At 29.9% G+C, this 11,979-nt stretch overlaps 2 protein-coding genes across 3 annotated transcripts; both read right to left on the reverse strand.

Annotated features, from left to right (window-relative positions):
* Window positions 1-104: 104 nt before the first annotated feature.
* Lkb1 (Lkb1/serine/threonine kinase 11) lies at window positions 105-8,187 on the reverse strand. 2 transcript variants are annotated; one of them, XM_076421686.1, is made up of 7 exons: window positions 7,628-8,187; window positions 6,654-6,774; window positions 5,770-5,955; window positions 5,546-5,682; window positions 4,533-4,876; window positions 3,812-3,937; window positions 3,202-3,315 (listed from the first exon to the last, which is right to left on the reverse strand). In XM_076421686.1, exons 1-6 carry the CDS (start codon window positions 7,969-7,971, stop codon window positions 3,861-3,863), a joined length of 1,209 nt encoding a protein of 402 aa, XP_076277801.1. In that variant the 5' UTR covers window positions 7,972-8,187; the 3' UTR covers window positions 3,202-3,315; window positions 3,812-3,860. The 2 variants fall into 2 exon arrangements, with proteins under 2 accessions (XP_076277800.1, XP_076277801.1); XM_076421685.1 differs by lacking the exon at window positions 3,812-3,937 and having other exon boundaries at window positions 105-3,315; window positions 7,628-8,182.
* Window positions 8,188-8,625: 438 nt separating this feature from the next.
* Window positions 8,626-11,749, reverse strand: Zip102b (Zinc/iron regulated transporter-related protein 102B). Its single transcript, XM_076421693.1, has 5 exons — window positions 10,625-11,749; window positions 10,346-10,472; window positions 9,814-10,040; window positions 9,574-9,708; window positions 8,626-9,500 (listed from the first exon to the last, which is right to left on the reverse strand). Exons 1-5 carry the CDS (start codon window positions 10,718-10,720, stop codon window positions 9,252-9,254), a joined length of 834 nt encoding a protein of 277 aa, XP_076277808.1. The 5' UTR covers window positions 10,721-11,749; the 3' UTR covers window positions 8,626-9,251.
* Between the last annotated feature and the right edge of the window lie 230 nt (window positions 11,750-11,979).

The raw sequence follows: 11,979 nt of genomic DNA on the forward strand, positions 1-11,979 counted from the left end.
TTTTTATGTGAAAGATATCCTCTGTGTCCTATATATGGTTAATAATTTAAATTATTCGTTTGGGTTTTGAAAAATTCAGTAATAAGGCTTAATGAAAACATAACTTATTTGAAATTATTATTCTGTATTATTTTCGTTTTCATATTTTAAAATGAATATGGCTGTATTTAACTTACATTTAACTTACAATTCACACCTATTTACACTTTTATAAGCAAAACAATCTTTGTATATATATATATATATATATATATGTATAATGTGATTTCATCTAATTGTTAGTATATAAAGTATATGTATAATTCCAAACAGCACATTTTTAATGTATCTATTCTAAAAAGAAAACGTGAAAGAAATGAGAAAAACAAAACATTTACATGTAGTACAGATCACAATCTACGAGTACATATATGTTCTACAGCAAACATTTTTACAAACATTTGTAATCCTATACAGTAATATACAACTTTTATACAGATAGTCTTTTCAATTTATAGTGCCTTGCGGTAATATATCTCAAGTTTGCAAATGTTTCAAATGATCTTCGTTTACTATATGTGCGTTTAAAACTTTGTAATTATTGTGATCAGAATTTTATTAGGATGTATGCAACTGATTTGAGTTAATTGAACTAATCGGAATTATGGCTGCAATAAACAATTTGTTAACGAAATTGGCAACCTTTCAATGGGACAAATTCCTAACATAGTAGAATCTAATAATTTACATTGTAAGAATTTAAAAACTTGGGAAATTAACCTGTTGGGATCACTTTTATGATATTTATATAAGGGATAAATTTAAACTAATCATGTAGGCACATGTTCACGTATGTGCATAAATACATATATGTATATATTATATTTATACAAACGTATTCAAAGATACTGGGGAACGTAATTTACTATGAATATATATAAAAATAATGCGCATATATTTTTGTGTATAAGTCCTCTTTTTTAGATTTCTCATTCGTTTCTTTAATGTTATATTGTAGATCCTCTAATTTGAAAAATATAGTAAGTAAAAAAATTAACAGTGTAGTATACAAATTTCGTTATGATGTACCATCAATTCATATTAATATACATGTGTTTTACTTCATCATTAAATTATTCGTATCTTATTTAACGTTCCATACGCTGCTGCTCTGTAACTTTTGCGATCAACAGTAAAAAGACTTTACAAAAGAAAAACAAGATTTCGATTATCACATAAATCTGATATAAACATCTACCTCTTCCCTATTACGTTATTTTTCTTTATTCTTGTTCGTGCCAGTGATCGCAATTATAATTCCTTTCCTTCTACTTTAATTTACACAAAGATAAAGATAGTTAATATATATGTGTGTGTTTATATACATATATATTATATTATATAACATATATATAAACATACATACGTAGTATATTGTATATATGTATACCTTATATTATATTATATATAATATATTATTATATATAATATGTACAATCAGAAAATGTATGACTATTTTCCATGTGCTTCGAGTACTTGGCAGTATTTAGGCACCTTACTTCCTCCAAGGAAAGAACAATTTATATATTTCACACATGCTATAGTTAAAATTTCGCGTGATACGTAATTTTATAACATGTTTTTAGGATCTTCTTTCTATGTAAATTGTGTCAACAAAATGAGGATATTTAAAATAATATCGATTCCGATAGCATAGTCGATCTTCACTTATCCTAAACAGAATAGTTTGCTTATCCTTTATATATTGTAACGTCTATTATTCGTTAGTCATTAATAATATTCTTTTTATGAAATAAATAATCCTGGTGTGGAAGCATGACAAGTATACAATGCATTTTCGTTTCAAATGAATTGGCTGAACGCGCGTTACCTTGTTGTTCGGTTTAAAAATTCTTAAATTCTTAACTTTACAATTCGTATTTGAAGTAAATGTGTATAACATGTCTGCATAGAAAGATAATGCATGCCAGGTTTATCACACCACACTGATAATATTTTATAGAAGTTTAAAGCATAAATTTGGAACACTTAGTACGAAGTTTAGAACGTAGATACATCAACAATATCATGTTTATCCTTAATAATACTCAAGTACGCCTGAATAATATCTATTGTAAGTATGCGTGTAAACAATCCTTATATTCTTGTATCATATGCGAATCAATACCTGTTTCGTGTTAAGTCATGTTACAAGCACTGTGTTAAGTGTTCGCAAATTGTCTCGTAAAGATAATACTATTTTACATATGCAAAGTGTATAAACACAGATCATGTTTTTTTTCCCCCGTTTCTAAATAACAATTATATATAGAAAATATTCTTAACATGTACATACACTGGAGAAAAGTTTTCAATATCGGTTAAAAACAACATTTGTGACTTGTATTTTATATCAACCAGCACCAAGCAAACTTACACGCTCGAATAATTTGAATCTTTGTCCTTCGTCTTACATTCGATTACACAATTTTCTTATTTTACAAATACTTTGTTAATACATAAACGAGTCTGACTTACAAGCACTGAGAAGGGCAAAGGCTTTCCTTTAATGAACAATAGTCCTTATTCTTGCTTTAAGATTAAAAAGACTATAAATATTTTTGTTAATAATGTCGAAATTAATAAAATACCCATTTCTTCGAGAGCGATATATTTGAAACTCACTAATGGTGTGCATTTAATTAAAACTCATACACGAACATAAAGACTTAATATTAAAAACAAGTTTAATAAATTTCTGTGCTGCGTTTTTAATTGGTTTCTTTTCATCATTTAAGTTAACAAAATGCGGAAAAATAGAAGGTTGTACAAAAAATTTTTAACAGATCCCTTAATAAACTTCATATCGTATCTTCATTATGGCACACGAAGGAAAATCACTTTATTTGGACTTTGAGTGATTAACCTCATAATTAGTAGGACATGACGAATTATCTACTACGACTATTTAATATTAATATCACAAATGTTTACATTTAATGCTTTTGAATTATATAGTTCAAATTTTATACTCAATTAGAGCTGCGTCTAGGTAAACTGTCCTAGCGTTTCAGCGCATTATTAGACTCTCAGTCATCTCCACTGCAGAGAAATATTGTATGCTGACATAGTCAGGAAAATATATAATAAAAAATAAGCGTGGCAACAAGACAAATCACGATGGTTTGCAAGATGGAAATTTTTTAACGCTAATGCATGAAATTGGTTTACGCCATCTTCGTTTACTCTGATGCGAATTCGTTTTGCTGTTGTGACTATTCCATGTAGTTTTTTGGTCTTCACTGGTTCTGTCCATTTCTTGATGCCTTTTTTCCTCTGTATAAAGAAAAAGGAAAACGAATTCAGTTAATAACTGTTACATACTTTCGTTTTAAGGGTTAATATCATTCAAACTTTTTAAAAATCTAAACTTAAGTATGTAAGTAAAATTGACAGCTATGCTTGATCATGCAATGCTAGAATATAACAAGTAATAATATTTTTTAAATACAAATTAATTTATAATCAGAGTTGGGCAAAAATTTAATCAACGATTGACGACTAAATCAATCGATTGAATCAATCGCCGATTTTTCGACGATTTCTTTTTCTAATCGTATACATTAATCAATCAATCATGATTAAAATTTTAATCGATTAATGCCCAACTCTGCTTATGATTACTGTGTGCATAATGCATTGCAAAAGCTAAGCCACAAAATTAATAGAAGCAAACATTGTTCGGTTGAAGATATCAATACAATAATTGCTGTATGTGAAGTTTTAAATGTTATAAAGGGGCAAAACAGGGTGTACACTATATAGAGAGTACCCGTTTTTGTCAGCTCGCAACATCATAGGTAGATATAAGTGTGACATTGTTACAGAATGGTGCATGTCTTTGATAAGAATACAAGTAGTCGATTTGAAAAAGATTGTTCGTTATTCCGTTTAGAATCTGAAAAGCAAAAGCTATATTTTATTGAATTGTCTATATGCTTTTCTGTTGTTATGATTACAATTTACAATTGATTGAAGTTTTCAAGTAATAGTTTTTCGGCATAATAAGAAACTGGATTCAATCGAATGTTCTTTTAGTAAAAATAATTATTATTTCTTATCTGTTCAGAATCTGTTTCTTTCTGCAATAATAAAGTATATTCTAGAAATTTTTATTTACACAAATTTCCATGCAAATACTCTTCGTTGTTAAAACATAATTGACAAATACAAATTAAATAAATCACGTGTAACCACTAAATAATATTATTTTTCTAATTGTAACAATATGTAAGTAACAATCTATCACGCAAATGCTATTTTTCAGCAATAATATATTAAGCGTCAAATGTGTATCAATATCAAAGATTCTTACACTTTTTTTTACATAGTTCCACACATGCAAGTTTTAATGCATTTATCTTACCTTTGTATTAGTTAAAAATATACATACAATATGAAGTACAATGATAACATGAAAGTTTAAGCTTTGATACGTAATTTTAATACCATACTGCATGATGCAAAATGAGAACTGTTAGAAGATTGCATACCATTTAGTTGATGTTCAGTGTAATACGTAGGATTGTCGTCACCTCCGTAATGATATTCCATCAGGTACGGTAGTACGGTCATACTGTGCCATTTATGTCCTTTAAGAGGAGGTATAGGCACTTCTTCGTGTGTTCTGGGATGCCTGCACATAGTCCATGGATGCTTTCTAACTTGTTGTAAATTAAATCTTTTATCTGCATCCTTTTGTAACATTCCGTGTATGAGTGATCTCAAAGGCTCTTCTACTTCTTCAGGTATTGTATATTCACCTTTTCCTATATTCTCATATAATTTATAAATATTATCGCCTTGGAAAGGGTATTGACCTGTTGTTATATTGTACCTAGAAAATGCAAGAATTTATATTATCTTTAAAGCAAAAAGTTCAGTTATTATGTTTACTAGAGGTGTGCGAAAATTTCGAGAAACCAACTTGGTTCAACCGAATGCTTTCCTGACTCGTTCTCAGCATCGGATAACTTTCGAGTGCTCGCACATCTCCAGTTGTTATATTTGCACATACAGTAGCGGACGAAAGTTTAAGACCGCTCTAAAGAAGACGATAACTTTTTTAATATTGTACTATACGATTTGAACTTTTTTGGGAAGCTAGAGCAATTAGTTTACTAAAGGATGAGAAAAGAAATTTTTTCGAAAATTGCAATTAGTCGGAATTGTAGAGAAAATACTAAAAGATCCATTTTACAATTTTTTTTATGTGGGCCTATATTGAAAATTTAAAAAATACGTTTTGTAGATCTGTGTCAATTAAACATATTCTGATAATTTCGTCAAAATCGGTCGATGTTGCAATGAGCTACAAACGTTTAAAGATGGTAAAAATTGCAGATTTTCACGATTTATTGCCGAAAATTTTCATATCCTTCAGTAAACTAATTGCTCTAGCTTCCCAAAAAAGTTCAAATCGTATAGTACAATATTAAATAAGTCATCCTTTTCTTTAGAGCGGTCTTAAACTTTCGTCCGCTACTGTAAATAGAAACAAACTTACAGTGTAACTCCGCTGCTCCATATGTCTACCTTAAAACCAGAAAACGTTTCACAGCCATTTGCAATTTCAGGAGGCTGAAATGCTGGTGACCCTTGTCCCATCTTACAAATATCGTCTTCGGAAAACATGTCTAACGCCTGACAATAAAACACAAAAACATAAAACAATAGTAAATAAAATATAAGATATTACTTTAGAAGGTAGAAAATAAGTTGGCTATATACCTCGGCAACTCCAAAATCACTAATCTTTAAAGTGCCATCTAAAGCCAGCAACAAATTTCCTGGTTTTATATCTTTGTGTACTATTCCTTTACTGTAAAGATATTCTAAACCATCCAACAATTGACAGAAATAGTCATGTGCTTGCCAAAGAGGAAGCTTTTTAAGAGGTGTGCTTCCTAACATATCCTGTAAAAGATCTAATAAATAGAGATCGAATTGATGTCGATTCCATGCAGACTTATGTTTCACAGAACAATTGCATGAAATAATATGTCCTTCCCAAATATATAGGTCTATAGAATGAAGAATTATTATTGCAGTTATTATTCCAGTAAAGCTTCTTACAAAAACAAACAATAGTAGATAACCTTCATCTTTCGAATTAATTACATAGAATTTTGCACTTAAGTAGGAACACCTAAATATCTCTGTTACTTTGTAGTTATACAAAAATCTTATCACAACTCATTCATTTACAACAAATCTTACCATTCCTCATAAAAAAGACATTAGACTATCTCTGTGAAAAATCACTGGTTTACCTTACTAAAATTGATATTCGAATTACGATATCTTTTAAACTAATGGATTATTGGCTTGAATACTTTCCTATAGGGAATGACAAGTACCCCCCCCCCCCCTCTGGTGAAAAGTTGTTCTCTTGCTACATGTTTCCTATTAAAAAAGGATAATGTTATCCCAAGAAGTATTTTTATACAACCATAAATAACAGAAATGTGGGTGTTTCTTTTTGGATGCTCTTCCCTTTGTAATATCATGATTAAAATATTAACTGCTTGGAAAAAATAGAATTATCAATTTGTGCGAATGTATATATGCGTGACGCATTCTAAAATAAACCGTATAAGGCTTTGAAAATTTACCTGTAATCCACATACACAAAATTCCATAACTAGGTACATCTTCTCCTTTTCATCATTATATAAAACATCTACAAGGTTAATTACATTCTTATGTTTTAATATCCTTAATAGTTTTATCTCCCTGTTAACGAATGTGAACAAATAGTATTTAGAATTACAGAAACTAATTATGTTTATATATTGTATATATATATATAATTTTAAAACAAAAGCGTGTGTTTTTTTCAAACACTAATATTGTCTTTAGAAAAAAATATGTAGATTAAGAGTTTTACTATGTAACATTTATGTTTTTTGTTATAAAATCATGTTCAATAATATTTTTGTAGTATATATGTATGAGAGATATACTATAGTTTTCTATTTACAATATTTAATTTACAAAATTCGTTAGATATTTTCATTGCATATATTATTATAATATCTTGTACATTTGTCTTTGTTATAATACAGTACTCGTGAAACCAACTTTTAACGACTTTTAAATAATACAATATGCTTGGTGTGTTAAATTGGTGTGTATGATTTGTCATTTTCTTGATTATTAACTTTGCTAGATTGACGCATCATTGAATAATTTATGCGTTATATCTCTCAACTGATTTGCCATACACGCATATGAGAGAAACATAATCTTAGAAACATATCAAATATATACTTTCCATGTTTTTGCGTTAGTTTTCATGAAATAATTTCATGAAAAGTTTTTTTTCTGTCTTGAATACTTCTGATATTTACGAAAACGGTAATAACGATGATACTTGATCATTATTTGAAAAAAGTAACATGGAAAATATCTCTATGAAATGTATGATAGTCGAAAAGTGTTACATCAGTTTGACATTTCATTGAAAAAGGCATTTCATGCACACCGATCTAGTACATAGTGTAAATGGTTGAAAGTGTTTTATAATGAATTTTGTAATCGAAATAGAAAGCTGTTCTGGAAGAATATGAAAATTGATTAGTCGTACCGTTGAACGTTAAGCTCTCCATTCGGGATTCTACGAAGTTTCTTCCTTTTTAAAATTTTCACGGCTCTACGACAAAGTGTCTCTGAGTCCATCACTTCTTTCACCTTTCCGTAACTACCTTCACCAAGAACATCACCCATAACATATTTACCAATAAATTTACATTTTTTCTTTTTCTCTTCGTATATAATCTGATCAGAATCCACCCTATGGAAGAACATGTTGACTTCATCCAAATCGTAGTTCGGATCATCGTTAATCCACGTGACTGGCTCGATATCTTGAAATATTCCATCGTCGATTTCTTCATCGTCCGGGTCACATATTGTGATCCTATTGTCCATTTTTCACAACTCTAAATTGGACTAAACTGTTACTCGAAGCCACGCAACTTTAACCTAAAACACGACCGGCACCACCATTGTTGTGAATTACAGCTGTATGCGGCCACGGATTGTGATAACAAAGGATTCGGATCGTCAGCTCAGTTTCGGAATACATACATACACTGCCGCTCAAAAGTTTGCGGACAATTTTTTAATTGCAATTATATATATACTTACAATTTTATTCATTCAATTCAATTCAACATATACCGATAATAATAAAAATAATAATTATTATTATTGCTATAGAATATTATATTTCTATATTCAGAGATAAAACAAAAAACGTAGATTATCTTCAGTTTTTAATTATTTGAACGTAATTAAATTATTAAATATAATACTAATGGGCACATACGTTAAATTTAGTAGTAAACATCGTTCAACATTATTAATTTATATTATATAGATTCACAAAAATTACAGCCAAATTCGAAAGTATGTTGACTTGTTTTTAAAAAAATGATAGTCCAATCGATCAATCTCGTGTTTCCAAAAAATATTGCACATTTTCAGTATTTTACTACAACATATCAGTATTCATATATTTTCTTCGAATTGATTATTCAAAAATGATTTGTACTTAAAAAAGGATAATATATGTAGACGTAATTTTTATTGAAACCTTTGTTATATATTTCCATAAAAATGAATATAACATATCATAATTAATATAATCAGTTTTATGTATGTATGTATATAGGTTTGTTCATGTGCGAAATTTCTTCATATATGTATTCTTTTTTGAACAAGTGAAATTACATAACATTTTTATGATTTCATATATTTCATGTAAATACACATTAAGAAAGGTAATTAATTAGTAACAGCACGGAGACTAATATAAGAATAAAAATGTTTGCGTTCACTTTTTGTATAAAAAATGTGTCTACTAGTAAATAATACTTATGATGTGTTACTGAAAATTAGAAACTCATTTGAATGTTTTTATATTATTGTACACAATATTTGTTTATCCTGTATGTCTATTTCTCAAATTTATACAAATGTATAATCGTTATATGATATGCCCTTTCTACAATTATATACAATACATAGAATGTATCACTTAATTATTACTAAAAAAGATGTCCAAACAGACAAATTTTCTAGATATCTCCTCCATGATGTTAAATAAAAATCATAAAGTTTATTAAAAAATTATACCCTTGGATAAGGGAGATACTTTATATCGTACACAATGAAAACGTAAATGTATCTTTTGTGTGGTGGTTTTGTCAATGGTGATGCCCAGTTGTAATCAATGAAGGCAACAACGAGCCGATCACTAAAACTATTATTTCTTTAACTTTGAGCCCTGAAGGAGACACTGCCATGTTGTCACCAGTTGGCAAATGGGTATAATTGTTATTTCTCGTCATTAATTCTGGCAGAACATGCACAGTTGCAACATATAGGAATGTGCCTGCACTAAATAACATTGCTAAACCAGTTGCATTAACATTACTAAGAGTTTCTTTTCCTTCCTACAAGAAGTAATTACAATACGTTAACATTTAAATAAATTCAAAGTTGGTTCTTTTATAACTAAATAATTACCTTCCCAATACCAAAATAAGTTAGAAGAGCAAGGCAAGGCGCAGCAAGAGAAAATACCAAGAGATGCCTAGTTATTTTTTTTCTATCTACTCCTTCATGAAGTAAAAATGATACAAGTCCAAATGCAGCTGGAGCCTGTAGAAGATTATTAATTCAATTTTTAAAATTCACTGCAACTTTGTGTCGCATCTTCTATACCCTAAATGAAAATAATATAGTACAGCTTGTTATTCTTTTTACCTTGTGCAGCATTATTGCTAAAAATACTATTATTTCTACATCAGCTTGTGATGTAGTTGCAGCAGCTCCTAATGCAACTCCATCAGCTGCTGCATGAACTACAAGACCCAATGTAGTGGTAACGCTTCTTTCTCTTCCTCCGCTTCTTCTAGCTGAGCACTGATCAACCAGAAGCATAAATACAAAACCAAGTATTAAACTAATGCCTATTAAGGAGTGAGGATCATCTAAAAAGATAAAGATAAGAAACAATAAATTAATTCAAATCAAAGAACGTTGACCTTTCCAAATAATTTAATTGACTTTAAAACCTAAGAATGCATTTTTCTTAATAAAACGGAAATACTTTAAACATTTTTAATACGTTTGCTACCATATTCAAAACAAAATTTAATTTGTGTAATTTGTTGTTCTATAGCTGAATGTATAATACAACAGTTGGCGAAACTGTTTGGTTGCACAAACTTTCGAGATTCTAGAACAAAATAATTAAACTCTACAGCTGTAATTCTAATCTATTGTTAATACTAACTGTGAAAATCTTGATGGCTGTTGCCTTCACCAGTAAACAATGCTCTTATACCTTCAGGTATTATCACAGCTAACGCAGTGCCAACAAGAAGTCCAGCACCAAGTATCGAAGTCAGTTGTAATTTGTCCTAGAAAGATTAAAGGTTCATGATGTTCATGATCATGGAGAGTTCTTTGTAGCATCTGTAACCAGTAGTTCAAGTGCATGATAATTACAGAAAATAATCGATAAAAAAGATCTTTTATTCTTCTGTCCATCATGCAGTGACAAACAAATTACCTCAGACAAATTCATGACTAAAGGCAACGATCCAGAAATACAGGAACCAATTAGCATCACTAAGGAAAGCATCCATAATACCGAACTTTCTTCCATTTTTTTCACATGTATTTTCTCAGTAAATGGAAAGTGTTTATTTTATGTAATTGATACTTTCATATTTTCGTGGCAACTGAACAACCGCATATGTCATATTTATCGAAACAATCCCATTTTTATCTATTTTGTTCCTTTTAAAACATGCTTCCTGACAATCCAGCACAATCTGTTTTCGTCTACGTAGCAATTTTCGCGGTGAATACTGTGAGTATAACAGAGACACGAAAGCAACCCACTTTCACAACCATAGAAGAGGCAGCATAACATAAGATGTAATAAAATACAATTTTTCATTGATCTCCCCTGTCCGAGATCTGATTCAATCTGATTACAACTTATATATAAATTGATATAAATGTATCTCAAAATATGGAAATCAGTGCGGAACTAAACTGTTGCTTAATAAAAACAGTACTATATAATTGCACTTTCTACATTTACTACGCGTTTCTTCTGAATGAAAACTATACTACAGGGATAATGCATCCAATGTCCCTGAACTTCGACAAAAAAAAGATCAATGAACTCAAGCCTACGTAAATAGACTATAGGTAGTTTCACGGAAAATACTTGCTTGTGTGCTTGTTAGACTTTAGATCATTCATCAAATGCTTTTTAGTCTCGATTTGAAGTGTACTTTATAATCTATATTTACTCTAAACTCTATAATCGTTTCAGTGTCACACCCGACGTTACCGATAATTCAACATTTTCGGGCATGTTCTGTTAGCAAGTTTAAAGTATTTGTACACCTCGTTCGTCTTACGAGTATAATATGATTTGGCAGAAAAAGAATTCATACAACAATGACTTTCAGATACAATCTAGCATTTCATTATAGTTCACTTTGCACGTTCTACACATTATACCAATTGTAGATATAACCACTTTGTTGCAAAGTGTATTTGTTCTAATTCTAACACGAATCTTCGACCAATAGCGACAATGTGTGTGACGGTAGGGGATCGCTATTGGCCAAAGAATCGCATTAGAGTTAGAATGAATACACTTTGCTAGTCATTATCTGACGCGCGCACGATACAATTGGAAAATTTGCGAGAATTGGTTATTATTTACAGTCCTCTAGCGGTGAATTATAGAGGTATCTGGAGGTATCGCCCTCAACAATGCTGTGACATATACAGTGTAAACAAACAATATTTATTAAGTTCGTAACGAAGCCTAACCTACAATTAGTATAATTGTTTTCATAAAGTATCATCGCAATTATTTCTGACATAATTAATAATAGTCAT

Source organism: Lasioglossum baleicum, chromosome 4, assembly GCF_051020765.1.
Source record: "Lasioglossum baleicum chromosome 4, iyLasBale1, whole genome shotgun sequence".
In the NCBI taxonomy this organism is placed as follows: domain Eukaryota; kingdom Metazoa; phylum Arthropoda; class Insecta; order Hymenoptera; family Halictidae; genus Lasioglossum; species Lasioglossum baleicum.

Coding starts and splice junctions, on each gene's coding strand:
- Zip102b (XM_076421693.1), bottom strand. CDS start 10,720: ATGGAAGAAAGTTCGGTATTATGGATGCTTTCCTTAGTGATGCTAATT. Junction 10,041..10,345: donor CAGCCATCAAGATTTTCACA/GTTAGTATTAAC, acceptor TTATCTTTTTAG/ATGATCCTCACTCCTTAATA. Junction 9,501..9,573: donor CTTATTTTGGTATTGGGAAG/GTAATTATTTAG, acceptor TACTTCTTGTAG/GAAGGAAAAGAAACTCTTAG.
- Lkb1 (XM_076421685.1), bottom strand. CDS start 7,971: ATGGACAATAGGATCACAATATGTGACCCGGACGATGAAGAAATCGAC. Junction 5,956..6,653: donor TTTGTGTATGTGGATTACAG/GTAAATTTTCAA, acceptor GATCTTTTACAG/GATATGTTAGGAAGCACACC. Junction 4,877..5,545: donor TGGAGCAGCGGAGTTACACT/GTAAGTTTGTTT, acceptor TGCATTTTCTAG/GTACAATATAACAACAGGTC.